An 18,353-nucleotide genomic window follows, 5' to 3' on the forward strand; every position below is an offset into this window, starting at 1 on the left:
AGCTTTTCTTCCCTGTATCTGGATTGAGGGATTTTTCTGTCACTCTCTCTTTCCTTTATTCTGTTTCCCACTGGCTGCAATCTATTTATGTCTTTGTCTCTCTGTCTCTGGTTTGGCCTCTTTATGTCTCTGGGGTGTGTGTGTGTGTGTGTGTGTGTGTGTGTGTGTGTGTCCCCTTCCCTCCGCCTGGTGTCTGTAATTCTCACCTCCCTGCCCCCTTTCCAGTGCCCAGTACTTTCTATGTGTCCTACCACACTCCTTGTCCCTGAAGGTTTGGGAAAGGGATTTACTGTGGCTGGGGATGCGCCCAGCAGGGCAGGGTAGGAAGGAGGAGGTCAAGGGCCATAGGAAGAACAGGCCTAGAGCCAGGACTGAATGGCCTTTTGGGGGGGTGGGGCTGCTAAGGGCTGGAGCCACCCTGAGCACTCCCAACCAGTCCCCTCCTCAGAGTCCCCACTCAGCCCCAGTCCGGGAGTATTAGAAGGATGTCCCCAGGGTGGGGACCAGATGGCTCTGTTAAATGCATATGGGAGGGGCTGAGAGCAGAAGCCACTGGGGGATGGGGATGTCCTGGCTATTCCCAGCCAGTCCCCTCTCTTGGAGGGTGTGGTCCAAGCTGTCACCACGGCAAGGCCAGACCAGTATTGGTCCAGCTGCTCCCCCTGGTGGTCACCCTCAGCAGGACCACTGCACTGCCCCAAAGGCAGATCTCCCTCCCTAACGAATGCCCACCACCCAATCAGGATGGAGACTATCCACCATAACAGCAATGATGCCCCTTCTCTCTCCCTCATCTATTCTATCAAGTTTTTCCCAGAAATTTCACCTAACAGCATCCTAATCTTTCCACAAGCCTCAGAGACTGGTTCTGTTCTCAAGGCTAAATCACAGCTGAAGAAACTGAGGAGGGGAGGCAGGAGATCAGGGTAACCGCCACATTGGAGGCTGAGCTAGGGTTCAGATCCAGGAAGCCAGCCCCTGTGTGTTACATTGACTTCTTTCTTTGGAGATCAGAATTCATAGCTATACAGACAAGTGGCTGTTTTCATTTGGAATAATTTTTTAGAAACCTGAATAGATTCTCTCCATTAAATAAGAAAAATTCATAAATCACACATTACCCAACCTAACATTCTGGTAATATGTCCCATTCCCCTGCCTCCTGCTGCCAAGCTATGTGTCAATCTTTTTGTTTGTTTGCCTGTCCCTTTTTATTTTTACATTCATTTATTTATTGTTCAGGGGGCAGGGGCACAGGCTGTAACACAGGCGTCAGGTCAGAGGACAAGTTGCAGGAATCGGTTCTCTCTTTCCACCGTGTGGGTCCTGAAAATCGAACTCAGGTCATCTAGCTTGGCACAGTGATCACCTTTACCTGCTGAGTCATCTCGCTGATCCCATTTGCTTGCTTTTGAGACTGGCCTGGAACTCTTTCTGTAGCCCAGATTACCCTCAAACTCACTGTTCCCTTGATTCAGCCTCCCAAGTGCTGGGAGGACAGAAGGCACCACCATGCCTGACTGTGTGCCGGTCTTTATGGGTTGGTACAGTCTTCGCATCCCAGCAGCCCTCTGAGGTGGCAAGTATTACTGTTCCTGCTTCCCAATCTCTGCTCTGAAAATGGGGAAACTGAGGCATGAGGCATTTAAATGATGAGCTGGGTGGGGTCAGTCAGCCCTAGCCTTAACCAGCAGGTGGCGATGTTTTGTTGCCTAGGAGCAGGAGGCTGATGTACATGCTCACCCTCCCACCTGTAGAAGGAAAGGGGCTGAACAGATCTGGGGTTCAGCCCAGCCCTGTGTAGCCTCAGGCAAGTTATTCAACCTCCCTGGTCCTCAGTTTTCCCATTTGTCAAATGGGTGTATTCATGCCCCCATCCCCAGACTGAAGAGAGGGCTCAATGAGATCATGAAAACAGCCCCTCTTTTGGGGTTCAACAGGGTCTCAGGTAGTCCAGGCTGGTCTTAAACTTGCTATGAGCCAAGGATGATCTTGAGCCTGATCCTCCTGTCTCCACCTCCAGAATGCTGGGCATTGATCCCTGGGCTTTGTGCATGTTAAGCAAGCACTCTACCAACTGAGCCACATCCCCAGCCCACATCCCCGGGAATGCACTGGTAAAGGCTGAGTATGGTGGTGCACAGCTGGAATCCCAGCACTCTTGAGGACTGAAAGTTCGAGACCAGACTTGGGTTACATCATAAGTTTGAGGCCAACTTGGGTACAGTGTGAGACGTTTCAAAACAACAAAAATGTGTGGATAAAGAACTTAGTGCTGGGACACAGAGGGGATAATGACAGGCCTGAACCCACTTCCACCTACCCATTGTCACTCCAGTTTACCCTAAGATGACCTTGACAATGAGAATGGAGGGGGAGGGGCTGAAGAGATGGCTCAGGGGTTAAGAGTACTGGCTGCTCTTCCAGAGGATCAGAGTTCGGTTTCTAGCACCCATATGGCAGCTAACAACGAGGACAGGGGTCACTTACTGTGTGGATTGTTCTGGATAATCACACCATCTCCCTCTAAGGGGAATACTACTATTCTTTCTTTTTTATGAAAGAAACAACTGAGATCCAGAGAGCCTGTCATTTGCCCAACATCACACATGGAGAAAGGATTGAGCTGCTCCACCCTGGGCTGCTGAGCATGCCAGAGTCACCCTGTTGTAAGCAACAGACGCCAGATTGGCCTAGAGCTGGCCAGGTGCTCCCCTCCCTCCTACTCCTTTACTTCCCTTGTCCCCTTCCCTGGTGCTGCCTAAACACTGGGGTTATCATTAACCAGGGCTGGCTGGGGACCCTACCCCAGGAGTGTTGAGATACCATGGCAGAGGCTGAGAGACAGGACTCATCGAGGGATAAGGAAGCCTGTGGAGCCACTGGGTCCTTGGAGCTAGGCTTGTGCTTGTGACATGCACTACATGCCTGGACACGAACTCCAGCAAGCACTCCTAACTCTGGTCTGCAGAGTTATGGTGTCTAGGCTGCTGCTGTCTGCTTAAAGTTGGAGGCATTTCTGCCCTCGACTACCAGAGGCCTTCAGGAGAATCAGCTCCATTTGGCAAGACCTCAGTTTTTCACTCTCTAAAATGGAGTTGATAAAGTATTGCGAAGTTCACAGAACTCTAAGCTTTGATAATCTCTCCATTTTATAGCAAACCTGGACACCTGAGAGACATAGGAGTCACAGGGCTGTCCAAGGTCATACCAAGAGTGCTAAGTGCACACCTGACCCCTGGTTTCTCTGTCTCCAGGGTCTCTGAACCTGGCAGGTTTATGAGAATGTCAGAAGTGTTTCCTATCATGGCATCATTAGGTAGGGCTACATAAGCTTAGGGAATGGAAGGTTCAAAGTTAAACACGTGGCTTCAGAGTGTGTGGGCCTGTATGTCCATGACTGTATGAACAGCTGTGTATTGCTGGCCCATGCAGAGGGTATGCACTCACTGTGGGTGTGTTGGTAGCCGTGAGGAAGAGGAGTCTCCACAGTCCACCTGCTTCCTGTGTGCTCAAGTTCATGGCCTTCACCTCCTGAAGCTGGCATAGGGGAGCTGGCCGGGAGTCTGTCTCTAAATGAGTTCCTGTAGGCTATTATTTGATGGTGTGTGACCATGTGTAAAGAGTGGACAGAGACACCACAATGACATTTTCACTATTTTTATTTATTTATTTATTTTTGGTCTTTTTGAGACGGGGTCTCCCTGTAGCCCCAGCTGCCCTGGAACTCACTACATAGACCAGGCTGGCCTTGAACTCAGAGATCCGCCTGCCTCTGCCTCCCGTGTGCTGGGATTAAAGGCATGTGCCACCACGCTTGGCTCAGTTTCACTATTTTTAATTAATTGATTTTTATTTTATGTGTATGAATGTTTTGCCTGCATGTATGTCAGTGAACCCATGTCATGCAGTGCCTGCGGAAGCCAGAAGAGGGCGTTGGCTCCCCTGGAACTGGTTGTTAGCTGCCATGTGGATGCTGGGAATTGAACCCGGGTCCTCTGCAAGAGCAGCCAGTGCTCTTAGCTGCTGTGCCATCTCTCCAGCCCCGCTATTGTTTTTTATGAACTGATAGTCTCTCTATATATAGCTCAGGCTGGCCTCAAATTCAGTCTATAGGCCAGGCTGACCTTGAACTCTCTATCCTCTTGCCTCTGCTTCCTGACTACTGGGATCAACGGTCTGTGCCACCACTCCCAGCCTGGTTATGTCCTGACTGTCTCTCTGCGTAAATATTAATATGAAGTGTATGTGCGCACATTACACAAATGCACTAATCATGTTTAATGTCAGGTGTTAAAGGAGCTAGCTGAGTGTCTATGACTGGTTCTCTCTCTCTCGTCTTGCATTCCTGGTGAACCTCAGTCAATAACACACAACATACATGTGCAGTAAAAGCACCATTTAAAATAAAAATAAAAATCCCAGCTGTCAAAGGCTGGCAGAGCACTGGGTCAGAGGTCATTGGGCTCCAAAGTGCTTAGGCTGCATGACCTTAGGCCCCAGCTGGGCCCAATTTCCAGGAAGCCTAGCAGAAACCATTCTCCCACCCCGGCCCAGAAGCAGGCTTATATTCCTATGTCTGTATGTCTGTGTGTCTGTGTGTCCACAGTCCAGCCCACAAGCAGTCGCCTGCTGTTCCTGGGGCTGTGCTGAGAGAGTTAACCTAGCAGGCCAGGGCGGTCTGGGCTGGGGGCCGCCCCCTGGCCCCCCTCCAGTCAGGGCTCCAGTTTCAACTGCTGGTTGGGGAGGGCAAGGGTGGGGTGGGGCCAGGAGGGGAGCCTGCGGGGGCGGTGTGCATCCAGTTCTGGGCCAGGGGGTCCAAAGTACTCAGCCCCCAGGGGTACAGCCGGACATTTGGGGGCCTTCTGTCAGCAGGGGACATCGTGAATGGGGTGAGCGTCCCCCACCCCTATCTCCAGGCCTCTCCCCTCTCCAAGCTGGGAGGCCTATTTTGGGAACAGGAGTGGCCAGCCCATGGCTTCTCAGGCAGGCCTGACCTAAGGGGGAGGAGAGTGTGGGGACAGAGGGGTTGTGAAGGGGCGGGAGGGAGCAAGTGACTCCTCCTTTCTCTGCTGCTGTTGTATGAGACCCCTGACTGGGTGTGGGGCTTGGACACTCATGTGTAGGTCTGCTTGTGTCACAGTTTGGGGGCACAGGAGGCCTGGAGATGGTGCCTATGTCCATACTCCCTCTATATCTCCAAAGAGTTTGGACAGAGGCTGTTGTCTATCCCCATGATCCACCCTGTGTGTACGCCTGTATGTGTACACTGTGTGTGAGCCTGTGTATGTGTGTGCGCACCTGTGTGTGTGAGAGCCTGCCTCTGTGTGTGCGTGTGCGGTATGTGTGCCTATGTGTGTGCACTTGCGTGTGTCCCTGAATTAAACATCTGTCTTCTCTCGGGCCCACTAGCACAGACTTCTTGCCACTGGCCCAGTGCGTCTTGTTATGAAAGATGTCATCCAAGGGCCGGCACAGGGGCTGTTCCCCCCTTTTCTCAGAGCTTCCAGGAAAAGAGAAGGGGTGGCCCAGCCCTCAGGGGCAGCCTGTGGGGATGTGGCTCCCCCAGCAGGGTTGTACATGACCCCCCAAGCCACTGGGGGAAGGAAAGCTGTTGCCATGGTGGCCTGTGTGTGGCAAATTCCTCCAGGGTGAAGTGGGAGATATTTATACCCAGGGTCAGGCAGAGAACAGGCAGGCAGCCGAGGGCAGGACCGCGGGGACTGCACGGGTACAGCGGGTACAATGAGGCCTCTGATGGAGGTGGGGGGGGCTGGGGTATGCCCTGTTTGTCTCATAGTGTTCCCACCTGTGTCCAGAGGCACTTGCCTTCCCTTATAGGGTAGGTTTGGAAACTCTGGGATCTAGTTGCTGGGGGAGGTGGCGGTCTGTGGGAGGCCCTGTGGGTGCCCTCTCACCCTTTTCCTTGTTGCGTATGTTGTATGGTCTCGTGACCCCCGTTTTGGAGTTGTTTTGATGACATGGTCCCCATGGAGCAGGGGGCAGGTGCCCGTTTCTCAGGCAACTAAGCTGAGTGCCTGACCCTTTCGGGATTTAGTCCTTAGACTGTCCTTGATTTAACCCCATGGGTTCAGGACCCTCTATGGGAGAGGATGAGGGATACTTCCTGATCCTGGCTGTCTGATCAGGGCAATGGCATCTCCCAGCCACATCCTGGCTCTCTGCGTGGGTTTCCTCACTGTGGCCAATGCAGGTGAGTCTATGGGAGGCATCCACTATCCTCCTCAGACTGAGGGTGACGAGATAGAAGAAAGCCCCTGAGAAAATCAAGTGGGAGACCCCAAGCTAAAGGAGCTTGTGGAAGTAACAGAAAATCAGGGATCTCCACACAGGCCCTGGGCATGGCTAAGATTTGACAGAGGGAGGGAGATGCCTGGGTTAGGCAGAGGTGGGTGGATGAAAACTGGCTCCCTGGTTGTTGGAAACATGACAGCCTGTAAGATATGGAGATTGTGGGCCAGTGTGAGAGGACACTAGGACACAGACTAGACGGACAACCTACCTAGGGCCCGACCCAAACTCCTAGGTCAAGAAGGTAGGAAGAGCCCCCAAAGGGTGTTATACACCTCCCTGTCCCAGACCCCAGTAGATATTCAGTCCGTGATATTTCTCTTTCCTTCTAGAAGCTCCACAGGAACCTGATCCATTCACCTATGGTGAGGGGGGATGCTGTGGGGTTCAGAGGGTGGGCCTGGGTGTTTGTGTCTCTGTCTGTTTCCGTGCCTCTCTATCTCTTTCTGGACTCCGTCATTCTCCAGTCTCTTTCCTGCTCTGGTTGTCTGTTTGGTCTTTCTGTCTCATTTTAACTGGACTCTCAGTAGCAGGTGGCCCTCTGTCCTCCCCTCCGCACCCTCCTCCTGACACCTCTTCCCCACCTCCTTCCTCCGCCCTGCCTTCTTCTCTCCTCACACATCTCTACTGTCGCCCTACCCTCTCCTCCTCCCAGCCCTACACACCCCTCCTCCGCGGGCCCCTTTTCTCTCCTCCCTCCACTCCTCTCCCCTCTCCCCTGCGCTCACCCTATTCACCACTGCCCACAGATTACCATTCCCTGAGGATCGGCGGCCTCACCATCGCCGGGATCCTCTTCATCCTGGGCATCCTCATCATTCTTAGTGAGTGCCTGCCCCAGCCAGGAACCCCCCTCACTACAGGCCGGGTCTCCAGCCCGCCCCGCCCATGCCTGGCCTCCAACCACGCCTTCACGCACCGCCTCAGCTCGCCCACAACCACACCCCTCATAGGACACCCTACCCACGGCCCGCCTCCAGCCACGCCCCCACAGTCCGCCCTCTCTCCAGCCATCTCCCACCCACACCACACCCAGTCTCCAATTACACCCTGTCCTGATCCTTTCTAACCCCCACCTCGGCCTCTCTCAGCTTCCAACTACGCCCCACCCCACATCTCTAACCACGCCCCACCCCCCACCCATCTCTAGCCACATCCCGCCCCAGCCTTGCTCCGCCTTTAATCACGTCCCATCTCACACCCACCTCTAACCACGCCCAAACCCGGCTTCGCCCCCGCCTCCGGCCCCGCCCCCGAGCACGCTGCCGGCTGCTCCCCAACTTGATCTGCGGCTTGAGAGCCTGGGGATGCGAGAAGGACCGGAGGAAACCTCCACCTCTGCCCTCCCATCCCACAGGCAAGAGATGCAGGTGCAAGTTCAACCAGCAGCAGAGGTAAGCGGTCCCTCGGTCCTGCCTCGCTGCTCCCGCTGTGCAGAGGCTGTGGGAGCCAAGGAAGTCCGCCCATCCTGCAGTCAAATGTGTATTAAGCACTTAGTGCGTGCCAAGCCCCAAGCCAGGTCCGTGGGCCGAAAAGATGGTAGAACTCCCGCCCTGCCTGGCCGAGCGCCCAGCCAGTGGCGGCGCTGGTCTCCCAGCAGCCCCGCAGATGGAAACTCAAAAGCCTGGTAAGGCGGAGCAGCGCTGAAATGAGATCACCTCACAGGGCGGCCCAGTTTAGTCCTGTTCCTCGCGCTTCATCTAGAAATAAACCTTTAAAGCACAGGCAACGTAGGCATACCTTCTGCGAGTTAAAACGATCACACATGCCGTCATACAAACTCCCTAAGGAGCCCTGAGGTGCACCGCTCGCCAGGCGCTGTTATCCTTCTATTACTTACCCCTCACAATACGGCTATGGGGTGGGGACCGTCATCAACCCCATTTTGCAGATGAGGAAACTGAGGCACAGGGAGGTAAGGTGACTTAGGGTCATTCGTTGGACGAAGAGTCTTCTGGGTTTCCAGTCCAGGTCACAAAGGGACAGTCTCCTGAGTCCCTGTGACTGTCCCCCCTCCACCAACGTCAAATCCCCTCCCCAACAACCTGCCCCCCCCCCTTGAGGTCCTCACCATCACCTCCTGGGAGCATCTCCTGCCGCACCCACCCTCAAGTAGCTCCTGGCTACTCCCGGTTTCTCCTGGATCTTGTCCATCCCTGAGTCCACTGATGCGGGAAATAAGGCCTGCACAGGGGGACTTCCTGTAAGCGGCGGCCTCTCCTGGTTCATCTGAATTACCTCTGTATCTCCCTTTCCAGAACTGGGGAACCTGACGAAGAAGAGGGAGCTTTCCGCAGCTCCATCCGCCGTGAGTTCCGGGACATTGCGGGTTTTGGGAAGGACCTGTTTCCAAGAACCCCCTTTCTTGGACTCAAGAAGGAGAGCCTTGGCGGGGGTACCCCTTCTGACACCCGAACTCTCCGTCTCCCTCAGGTCTGTCCACCCGCAGGCGGTAGAGGCACCACCTGGCTCGAAGGAACTCAGCCAGGTCCTGAAGCTGATGGGCAGGAGAGGAAGGGAGGCAGGGGGCGCAGTGCCAGAGTGGGAGAGTGGCGAGGAGGTCTTGGGGTCCCTGTTGCCTCTCATCCTCTTCACTCCCACAGGACCCCCATGGCACCTGACGCCTCCCCCCACCCTGCGTGTCTGTGGCCACCTCAACGGTCCCTTGCCCTAGCCCTGACCCAGGGGCACCCTTGCCACCCAGACTTCCAATAAAGCCTGTTTTTCCCTCTTGACAGCGCTGTGTGACCCTCAGTGCCTCTTGCGCGAAAGCAGGGAAGACCCCCTAAGCCCGGGCAGGGGGCGGCCCCACCCTTAGGGAAGGGGCGGGGACCTCGGCAGTAGGCGGGGGCGGGGGCAGGGGGATGGCCTGGACCGGGGCGGGATCCCCGGGCCCCCATTGGCTACAGCCCCCCCAAGGCTCCCCCACCTTCCTCCCCACATCAGTCTGTCCGGCTTCCAGCTGCTGCAGCCGCGCCTTCGCATCCTCAGCATTCAGCAGCCCCTGCGCCGGCTCAGCATGGCCACCCCAACCCAGACCCCCACAAACGGTGAGCGTCTACTGGGAAGTGGGTGCCTGCGTGGAGGTGGGGTATCCGGGATCAGGGGAAGATTCCCATACTGAAAGAGTGGGGGGCTAGAGGAGAAGTCTGTCTCTGTCATGGCCAGAGGGAGGCCCCGAAGCAGCGCATTCCTTGACTCCCATGACGGGGTTCTTATACACCCTCTCCCCTGGCGATATCCTCCTTGTGCGGGACCTATGGTGAGAGAGTGACAGTCCCGGGAGAAAGGATGCTCGGACAGGTTGCTATGGCAACCGGGTGACTGGTCCAGCCCAGCGGTAGAAGCAAACCAGAAGAGCTGGGGTTTAAGGGTGGGAGCAGATGGGATTTAAGGGTGGGAGTGGTCTGCAGCCAGAGAGATTCTGGAAGATTTCAAGACCCTGAGGTGGACCAGGAAAAGGGCCGCTATCCTTTTTCCTCCTCCTAGGGTGGATATTTCCTGAACTCCCTGACAGGCAGGTTCAGAGGGGAGGAGGGACTACTGATGTGGTGGTGGCGGTGATGGTATGAGACGGAGTAAAAAACCTGAAAGAGATAGAGACCGAGAGAGACAGGCGATCCAGAGGCACAAAGATAGATGCACAGATGAAGAGAGAAGAGAGAAGAGGAGAGAGAGAGAGAGAGAGAGAGAGAGAGAGAGAGAGAGAAGGAGAGAGAGAGAGATTAAGACAAGAGGAAAGGGGGGTACCGGGTGGGGCCGCAGGACTGCAGTGAACCTGCATGGTGGGATGTGGAGGACTCCCCCTTTCCCAGTCCACAAGCAGTAACGGTTGGTTTCCATCCTGGAGACGCTCATATCCCGCCCGCATCCAGCCGCAAAGGATTTACACTTCGCACCCATTAACCCAGATATGCATGCACCGGCTTAAACACTCCCTGGCGCTGTGGAGCCGTGGCCCCCTGGCCGCCTCTTCTGTTGCGCGGTCCTCTGCAGAGGAGCCCTGCTTGCACCGGGTTGGGGGCAGGGCAGAGGACCCGGGATGTTACAGAGCCCCTGGCGGTGGAGGGAACCCCAATTCCACTCTCATGGCGCTTTCCCTTCCCCCTTTCCCAGCAGGCGGGGGCTGCCGCGCCGAGCCTTAGCTGCAGAATCCCAGGCAGGGCGGGGGTGAGGGGCTGCAGAGGCTGGGAGCCACCCCTGGGAGAGGGGGCAGGGCCGAGCCAGCGGGTCTGGCCGGAGCCCAGGGCTTCTTTTTAGCAGAGGTGGTGGTTAGCAGGATCGATGTTAGCAGCCGGGCAGAGGTGGGAGGGCAGACGCCTCGCCAATCTCCTGCTCCCTGCCACAGCCTAAGAGGGGACCGCAGGACGTGGGAAACCCCAGGGGAGGAAAAGCACCCGGAGCATTTATTGCAGGCAGCTTACGGAAATGAATTAATGAATTGTTGGGGGAGAGAAGAGGAGGGAGGTCCAGCTCTTGCCAGAGAACGGGAGGGAGAAATGGGAGTGAGCAGAAAGGGGATGTGGGCATATCTTGGGCCTGGGTCGGGGTCCCTGGGAAGCGGGGGGGGGGGGGGGGGGGGCCTTTGGCCAGAAACCACCTCTGCAGGGGAAACCAGGGGAGGTAAGGTTGGCCCAGCCCCCAAACCTTACATATGACCCCACCCAGCCTGGAGTGCCTAGACCCATCACCTCGCAAGATATCCCGGTTGCCATGGCAACCACCTCCTTCCTCATCTCTCCTTGGCAACTAGCCAAGAGTGGTATACATTCCTTCTTTGGCCTCCTGGCTCCACCCTTAACCTATCCACACCCTGAGGAAACCCCACAGAAGCAGCAGGTACCAACAGGGGGTCTCAGAGGAGCCCAGGAAGATGCTGGGACAGGGGCTCACCTGGAGGTCGCATGTGTGAGAAGTCAGCAGACCAAAGTGGGATTGTCCAGTTCTTCCATTTTTGATGCAGTCACCTCTAATCAGAGGCCCTCTCATTCATTCATTCATTCATTCATTCATTCATTCCCTCCAGAACTTCTTTGTGAGCCTTCTGTAATGCCAGGCCTAACTGCAAAGACAAGTCGGACAAAGTCACTTACTCTCTGGGGTGAAGCTAAGACCTGGCACAGGTAACTCGGAAACATTAGGTGCCAGCTGTATGCTTCTTCAAGACTTTTGCCCTAAGAGTGTGTTCCTTGCACTCCTGTTTAGTACTTTTCCTTCCTAGAATTAACTTCTTAAAAACTTTAATGAGCTTTATTTTTTTCATCACCACCACAAATGGAAAATTAGTACTTTTTTCTCTCTGTCCCTAAATTGAAGACAAGAGTTAGGTGTATTGGCGCACACCTGTAATCTCAGCACTTCAGAGGCTGAGGCAGGAAACTTATGAGTTTGAGGCTAGCCTGGGTTACATAGCAAGGCAGTCTCCCAAAAGCAAAAACAAACTACACCCTGCTGACAACAACAAAAGTCAATTGACAAATATCAAAGACACATCCACACCAACCCAAGATATCTTCTTTAGAGATTGGACAAAGACCTGGGGATAAAAACCAGACCTTTTTATGGTCCTGCCTCAGCCAACTGTATCAATGAGTTTAGGCTACACCCAGTGTTGGTAACAAATAGTACCAAACATCTATATGGAAGAAGACCACCAAGGTTCATCTCTCACATGTATTACATGTGGACTGGGGGGGAGATCTCTGCACAACTAGAGCAGTCATCTTGAACATTCATTGACTAGAGCTAAGCAAATGGCCCTACCCAACACCAAGGGGAACCAGAAGAGGGGAGAGGAACCCCCTCACATTCCCTTGGCCCCCTCTCTAGTGGCACATGCTACAGGATTCGGCTGTAGACCTGGTTGAATATGATGAAAACGGTTGGAGGGAGCCAATAGCCACAACACAGCCTTTATAATTTTAATATTTATATTTTTAGACATTGTCTCACTATGTAGCCCTAGCTAGCCTGGAACTCACTATGTGGACCAGGCTGGCCTTGAACTCACAGAGATCTGCCTGCCTCTACCTCCCAAGTGCTGGGATGAAAGGAGTGTGCCACGACCCTCCAGAGTAGACATCTTAAGCTGGAAGGATGTTTTGAGCTCCCTCTCTCTCTTTCTGGCAGGACCTCACTATGTGGCCCAGGCTGGCCTTGATCTCTGTCCTCTTGCCTCATCCTCCCAAATGCAGGTGTTATAGGAGTTTACCACCATGTCCAGCTTTTCTAGCCCTTTGCAAGGGGTTTAGGGCAGGGGGGTTGAGAGATAGGGGAAGACTAGATTCTCTCTCTCTCTCTCTCTCTCTCTCACATACACACACACACACACACACACAGAAACTGGAGTACATCTTCTGTCTTCTATTTCATGTGGTGGAGAGTCATGTCTACAGAGATACACAGAATGTCATCACAAGAATAAATCTGAATCTCAGATCTTAAGTGACAAAGATATGAATCAGCACAGCTGCCCCATACTGGATTTGGTGACAGCAGTGAGTGGATGGGAGAGTGGCCGCAGGACCTGACCTCAGGAGCTCTCAGATGACTGGGAACTTTTAGGGAGTCTTCAGGGAAGGCTGATACATCTGGTAATCTCTAGCAGGACTGGGGGCTGTTAACCCCCAGTATCATATGTAGATGTGTGTGTGTGTGTGTGTGTGTGTGTCCTGGGTGTGACTGCATAGCTTGTATCAGACCTCCGTAGGGGTCTAGATCAGGACTACCTTGTACAGTTGGGTAGGCTGTATAGTACACAGGGAAGCAGTACACACCGATGGAGTGAATGAGTCTAAAGTGTATCTTACGCTCCACCTTGAGCCTGTGCTCTGTTGTCCACAGTAAGGGGCTTCTCTCTGAGCCCCATAAAGAAGCCCTTGGGTCAGCACCCCCATCTATGCCCTCAAAGGTTAAGAAAGCCACTGTTGAAATATGTTTTCCCTGTCTCTCTGCCTTCCTGCCTGCAGTTCCTGAAGAAAAGGACCCATTTTATTATGGTGAGTGTTGAATACTGTTGGGCTAGATGGAGGAGTGGCTTCATCTGTGGCTACAGGACACATGGGCCACCAGTGACAGGGCCATGTGTATATGGCTTACCTCAGCAGTGTCTCTGGAGGGCAGAGCCAGATTTGGAGGAGGAGGAGTGGGCCTCTGCTTCCTATAAGCCCCCAGATAAAGGTTGTAGCTTTGCTAGGCCCCTGATTTCTTTTTGGTTGGTGCAGGGAGGGTTAACAGGGATTGGCAAGTGTTGAGAAGACATCCACACCAACCTAAGGCTTGCTCTTTGGAGATGAAATAGAGACTTGAGAAGAGGAAATACATTCATTATATCAGTGTTGGTCAGTTCAGGCTGCTACCTGCCTTAGTAACAAATAGTACCCAAAGCCTCCATGGATTGTGACCAGGACTCTGGTCACAATTGTACACTGAAATCATAAGAGAAGTAAATGAGGAAGGGCCTTAAAATGACTCTGAGGTTTGAATCCTGACTTTCCACCTCCTAGCTGTGTGGCCTCAGGCAAGCAGCTTTACCTCTCCGGTCCCTTCTAAAATAAAGGGGTAAGAATAGTTCCTACCTATGAAAACTATAGAAAGATTTACAGAAATGATGCCTTTCTGTCACCTCCATGGCTCTGAAGCCCTCAGTCGAGCAGATCTGAGGTCTGGCCTAAGTTTCCCCTAAACACTTTCTGTCCCTCCACCTTTTCGTACTGTTTGTCTCATAGGAGGTCCTTCCCGTCTTAGGGTCTTTGCACTTACTGTTCCTTCTCCCAGGAACATGACCTCTCAGCTCTCCACACAGTGAGCTAAGGCTCCTTTTCTGGCCTCGGATCAGATATCTTGCTTGCTTAGGAGGTGCTCTCACCACACCCAGCCATGACTTGGGTTTTTTGGTTTTTGTTGTTCTTATTAGCATGGTTGTTTGTTGATTTTGTCGATGAATGCTTAATCACAATATAAGAGTTTGCTGCTTGAGGACAGATGTGGGGCTGCAGTCTACTTCCTGCAAATATGTGCAAAACCTATGCGTGCTGCATGCCGGGCCCTGCACCAGGCTCTGGACATGCCTTTCTGCCCCTCCACCTCACGCTCCCCTGTTTGTCAGACATAGATGGGAGACAAAAGTAATTCTTCCCAGCACTCTGGAGGCTGAAGCAGGGGGGTCGTGAGTTTGAGGTCAGTCTGAGCCACATAAGGAAACCCTGTCTAAAAAAATTAAAAAAAAAAAAAAAAAAAAAAATTTATTTCCTGACTGTTCTGGGAGCGAGGAAGGAAAAGCTAGAGAAGGCACGAAGGGAAGATTCTTCCCAGCTTCTTCCTGCTTCAAAAAAAAAAGCCCAGAATTCTTACAAAGGAAAATAAAAAAGGAAATGGGGCTGGAAAGAGTTGAGACCATGAGGCTTTAAAAGGATATTTCAATAAAACGCACAGGTTGGTAAGGGAGGAAGTGAGGTGCATTGGAGCCTTCAGGTACAGGGAACAGCTGGTGTTAAGGTCCTGAGGCAGGACACCTGGCAAGCTCTAGGGACTGTAGGGAGGCCATACGGCTGAGTAGAGGACTGATAGGAAGAGTGGGGTAGGAGATGCCTGGGAAGGATTGAGGACCAGGTCTTTCATCGGGGCCATGATAGGACCTTGGTTTTTGCTTAGAGTGCTGTTACAACTAGTGAGGATGGCTCTAAGCTCAGGAGGCTGATCTGACAGGGGTGACAGGGCTCTTGTGGCCGTGGTGGAAGGATGGAGTGAAGCAGCAAGACCTAGAGAGGTCTGCTGAAATAGCCCAGGCCCTGATCAAGTCAGACAGGACTATGATGAGGACAGGGAGAGGTGGCTGAGGAGGCTCAGTGTCTAGGGTGAAAATCCATACTGGCTAAGTTGGAGAGTGGTGAAGAGGAGGGTGGTGTTGGAGAAGATGCCCCTGAGCTCTGCCCAGATAGAGCTCTGGGGCCTTTGAGAAACTGTAAGAGGCAGCAGCTGGCTGGTCCTGGTGGGCAGCTGGGCTGAGGGCTGCCCTGTCCTAAGGTGCCCCTGTTTCATGTCTCCCTTAGACTATGCCACCGTGCAGACCGTGGGAATGACCCTGGCCACCATCATGTTCGTGGTGGGGATCATCATCATCCTTAGTAAGTCCCGCCCCACCTGCAAGGGCCCCCACCTGCGAAGGCCCTGGCCTGTGAGGGTCCTCTGCCATCCCAATCTCCACCTTTGCGGGCTTCTAGCCAAGAGGATCCCCACCTACAAGTACCCCACCTGTGAGGGTCCCCACTTTCGAGAGTTCCCTTTCTGCCCAGCCCTGTTCCCACCCGGGAAGGGCCCCTGCAGGCCACCCTGTGCCTGTATCCCAGCACCCCCACATCGCTCCCCGCTGTCTCTCCTCACAGGCAAGAAGGTGAAATGCCGGAAGGCGGACTCCAGGTCTGAGAGGTGGGGCAGCCTGGGGAACCCGGGTGGGGCCCCCTAACATAGGGCCTGGGGAGTCAATGGGCTGCCTCTTAAAACTCCCTCCTCTTTCCCTCTGCAGCCCAACATGCAAATCCTGTAAGTCTGAGCTTCCCTCCTCAGGTGAGCATGGGGGATGATGGGGGAGGTGTCCTTAGGGGGTCTGGGGAGGGGCCCAGTCCGAGACCTCACCAGTTTGCAACCCATTCCCCAGCCTGGGGGAGGCCTCAGAGGGAGGATTCTGAGCAAAGTCTCCAAAGAAACACAAGCATGGGGGTGGGGTGGGGTAGAGGGTCTGGGGAGGAGTCTTAAGGGGATGGAGGAGGCCAGCGCAGGTGCTCGGCTTCCCCCAGGGTCCAGCTGGGGATGGAGAGGCAGAGGAAGGAGGAAAAAGGAAGTGGGAGAGGGAAGGGTGGGCATCTGATTAATCACACTGAGAAGCACAGAATACAGATTTAAAGATTGGGAGGTGCTGTTGGGGGATGTAGTTCAGTTGATAGAGTGCTTGCCTAGTATGCCAGAGGCCTTGAGTTCATGCCCCAGCACCCCAGAAGCCCCAGAATGGTGATCTATAATCTCAACACTCTGGAAGTAGAAGCAGGAGGATCAGGGCATCAAGGTCATCTATACCGACTGAGCAAATTTGAGGCCAGTTTGAGGCCAGCCTGGGCTACATAAGGCCCTGCCTCAAAGAAAAGAAACTGTTAATGAGAAGTGGGTTGGAGGTAGCAGGAGGTCAGTGTAGACAGGGATGGAGAGGAGAGGAGCACACCAGTCCTTGGTGAGGAGGAACAGAAGTGGGGACAGATGGGTAAAGACAGGGATGGAGAGATGGCTCAGTGGTTTACAGCTCTTGCAGAAGACCCCAATTCAGCTGCCAGCACCCATATCAGGTGATTCACAACCACCTGTAACCCCAGCTCCAGGGTCATCTGATGCAGGCACCTGCACTCATGTGCACACACCCATACATACACACACACACACACACACACACACACACACACACACGCACACACACACATAATTACACACACACACACACACACACACACACACACACACACACGCACACACACACATAATTAAAAAACGTAAAAAAAAAAAATCTTAAAAAAAACATGGACGGGAAGGTGATGGGGGAGGGGCAAGCAGAGCGGGGGAGGGGGAGGAAGGTGAGAAGGATAGAATAGGAGGAGGAGGATGTGGGAGATAAGTGTACATGGGAGACTGTGACTAGGGGCTCGTTTTAATTATAAAAATATCTTGACCTATTTTTAGCAGAACTGCCTCCTTTCTAAAGACTTGGGGAAAAAAGAAAATCACCAGAGATGGGACTCTCTCCTCTAGGAGTCTCTCTCTAGCCTAGGGGTCTAACCCATGGTCATCCTCCCGCCTCACCACTTCAGCCTCTGAAGTATGGGGGTTACAGGGGTGAGCCACCAGGCCAGTTTCCTAAAAAAATTTTTGTGCAAAAGGGTTAGGGAAGAAAGGGACTGGGCTTGGAGACACACACACACACAGACACATACACACACACACGAAGGGCTAGGTGGAAAATTACATCTTGGTTCATGTCTCTAAGAACATCAGGGTGCTTTTGGGGGTGCAGGTCTAGCCCAGAGCTGTGGTACAGGAAGAAAGGTGGAGTGTGTGGGCCTGAAGTGGGAGATACCTGGTGGATGTTTGGGATGCCCTGGGTGTATATAGAAAAGGAGTTTGGAGGTATAAAAGGGAGTGAGGACACTGAGTGTCCAGGAACATCCAGGTTGGCCTTGGGTGTCCACCACAAGAACATGGTGGGTGTCCACAACATGGAGCTGGGTTCCCCTTTTCCGTGGCTCCAGATGGGTACAGACAACATCAACAAAGACATCCCTGTGGGAACCAAGTATCCGGGTGCAGGTGAACAAAAAGATTCCCCAGGGCTAGCCAGGGGGCCACCATCCCTGGACTTTGGCTCTTCCCATCCCATCTCACCGCCCCCTCCATCAACCCCCTGCTCCCGTGGCTAACGCTTGCCTTCTTCTGTCCCCAGCCCCTGGCGGTGGCGGCGTGTAGGACCCTGGGCAGCGACTCTCCACTGCTATCCCTGGAGGAGCTCAGGAGCCTGAGGCCCGGGTGAAGGCGGTGGGGACCCAGCCTGGCGCCAGGGAGCGCTCCTTCAATGAGCCGCCCCGCTCACCCCAAGGCCGGAGCCGTTGCACCCCAAGGCCGGAGCCGTTGCACCCCGCTTTCCCTCCCCAGGCCTTGGCAACGACGCTCCCCTAAAGAGTCCATCCGCATCCTATTCCCAGAGACTCAGACCTCCAGCTCCTGGGATCCGGGAGTATATCCCCAGCCCAGCCCCCTGGGATCCCTGAGTCCCACCCACCTGCATCTCCTGGTCGCCTCCTCCAGGACCCTCCCTGATGTCCCCTCTGGGTCCACGTCCTGAGCTTAATAAATATGCATTTGGTTTTTCTCCCCGTTCTGTCTGTGTGTTGTCGTCTGTGGGCACCCGTGGGCTAGGGGGCCTGCCGTGGCTGTGCCCTGATTGTTCACACTTGACTCCTCTGTCGTATCCCTCCTCCTCCTCCTCCTCCTCCTCCTCCTCCTCC

The 18,353-nt window shown here is 53.9% G+C and overlaps 2 protein-coding genes across 9 annotated transcripts; both read left to right on the forward strand.

Moving 5' to 3' along the window:
• Positions 1 to 4,746: 4,746 nt before the first annotated feature.
• Positions 4,747 to 9,047, forward strand: Fxyd1 (FXYD domain containing ion transport regulator 1). 5 transcript variants are annotated; one of them, XM_017796892.2, is made up of 8 exons: positions 5,679 to 5,740; positions 6,150 to 6,214; positions 6,645 to 6,677; positions 7,062 to 7,136; positions 7,670 to 7,706; positions 8,571 to 8,620; positions 8,746 to 8,800; positions 8,916 to 9,047. In XM_017796892.2, exons 2-7 carry the CDS (start codon positions 6,154 to 6,156, stop codon positions 8,766 to 8,768), a joined length of 279 nt encoding a protein of 92 aa, XP_017652381.1. In that variant the 5' UTR covers positions 5,679 to 5,740; positions 6,150 to 6,153; the 3' UTR covers positions 8,769 to 8,800; positions 8,916 to 9,047. The 5 variants fall into 5 exon arrangements, with proteins under 5 accessions (XP_008826216.1, XP_029416947.1, XP_008826221.1 ...); XM_008827994.3 differs by lacking the exon at positions 5,679 to 5,740 and adding an exon at positions 4,747 to 4,892 and having other exon boundaries at positions 8,746 to 9,047; XM_029561087.1 differs by lacking the exon at positions 5,679 to 5,740 and adding an exon at positions 4,759 to 4,892 and having other exon boundaries at positions 6,096 to 6,214; positions 8,746 to 9,047.
• A 157-nt stretch (positions 9,048 to 9,204) lies between these two features.
• Fxyd7 (FXYD domain containing ion transport regulator 7) lies at positions 9,205 to 18,222 on the forward strand. Of its 4 annotated transcripts, none has more exons than XM_008828004.3 (6): positions 9,221 to 9,362; positions 13,281 to 13,310; positions 15,363 to 15,437; positions 15,696 to 15,729; positions 15,836 to 15,876; positions 17,792 to 18,222. In XM_008828004.3, exons 1-6 carry the CDS (start codon positions 9,332 to 9,334, stop codon positions 17,812 to 17,814), a joined length of 234 nt encoding a protein of 77 aa, XP_008826226.1. In that variant the 5' UTR covers positions 9,221 to 9,331; the 3' UTR covers positions 17,815 to 18,222. The 4 variants fall into 4 exon arrangements, with proteins under 4 accessions (XP_017652384.1, XP_008826226.1, XP_017652383.1 ...); XM_008828003.3 differs by having other exon boundaries at positions 9,228 to 9,362; positions 15,696 to 15,738; XM_017796894.2 differs by lacking the exon at positions 15,696 to 15,729 and having other exon boundaries at positions 9,222 to 9,362.
• The last annotated feature ends 131 nt before the right edge of the window (positions 18,223 to 18,353 follow it).

Source organism: Nannospalax galili, unplaced genomic scaffold (genome assembly GCF_000622305.1).
Source record: "Nannospalax galili isolate Female #2095 unplaced genomic scaffold, S.galili_v1.0 scaffold833, whole genome shotgun sequence".
NCBI lineage: Eukaryota > Metazoa > Chordata > Mammalia > Rodentia > Spalacidae > Nannospalax > Nannospalax galili.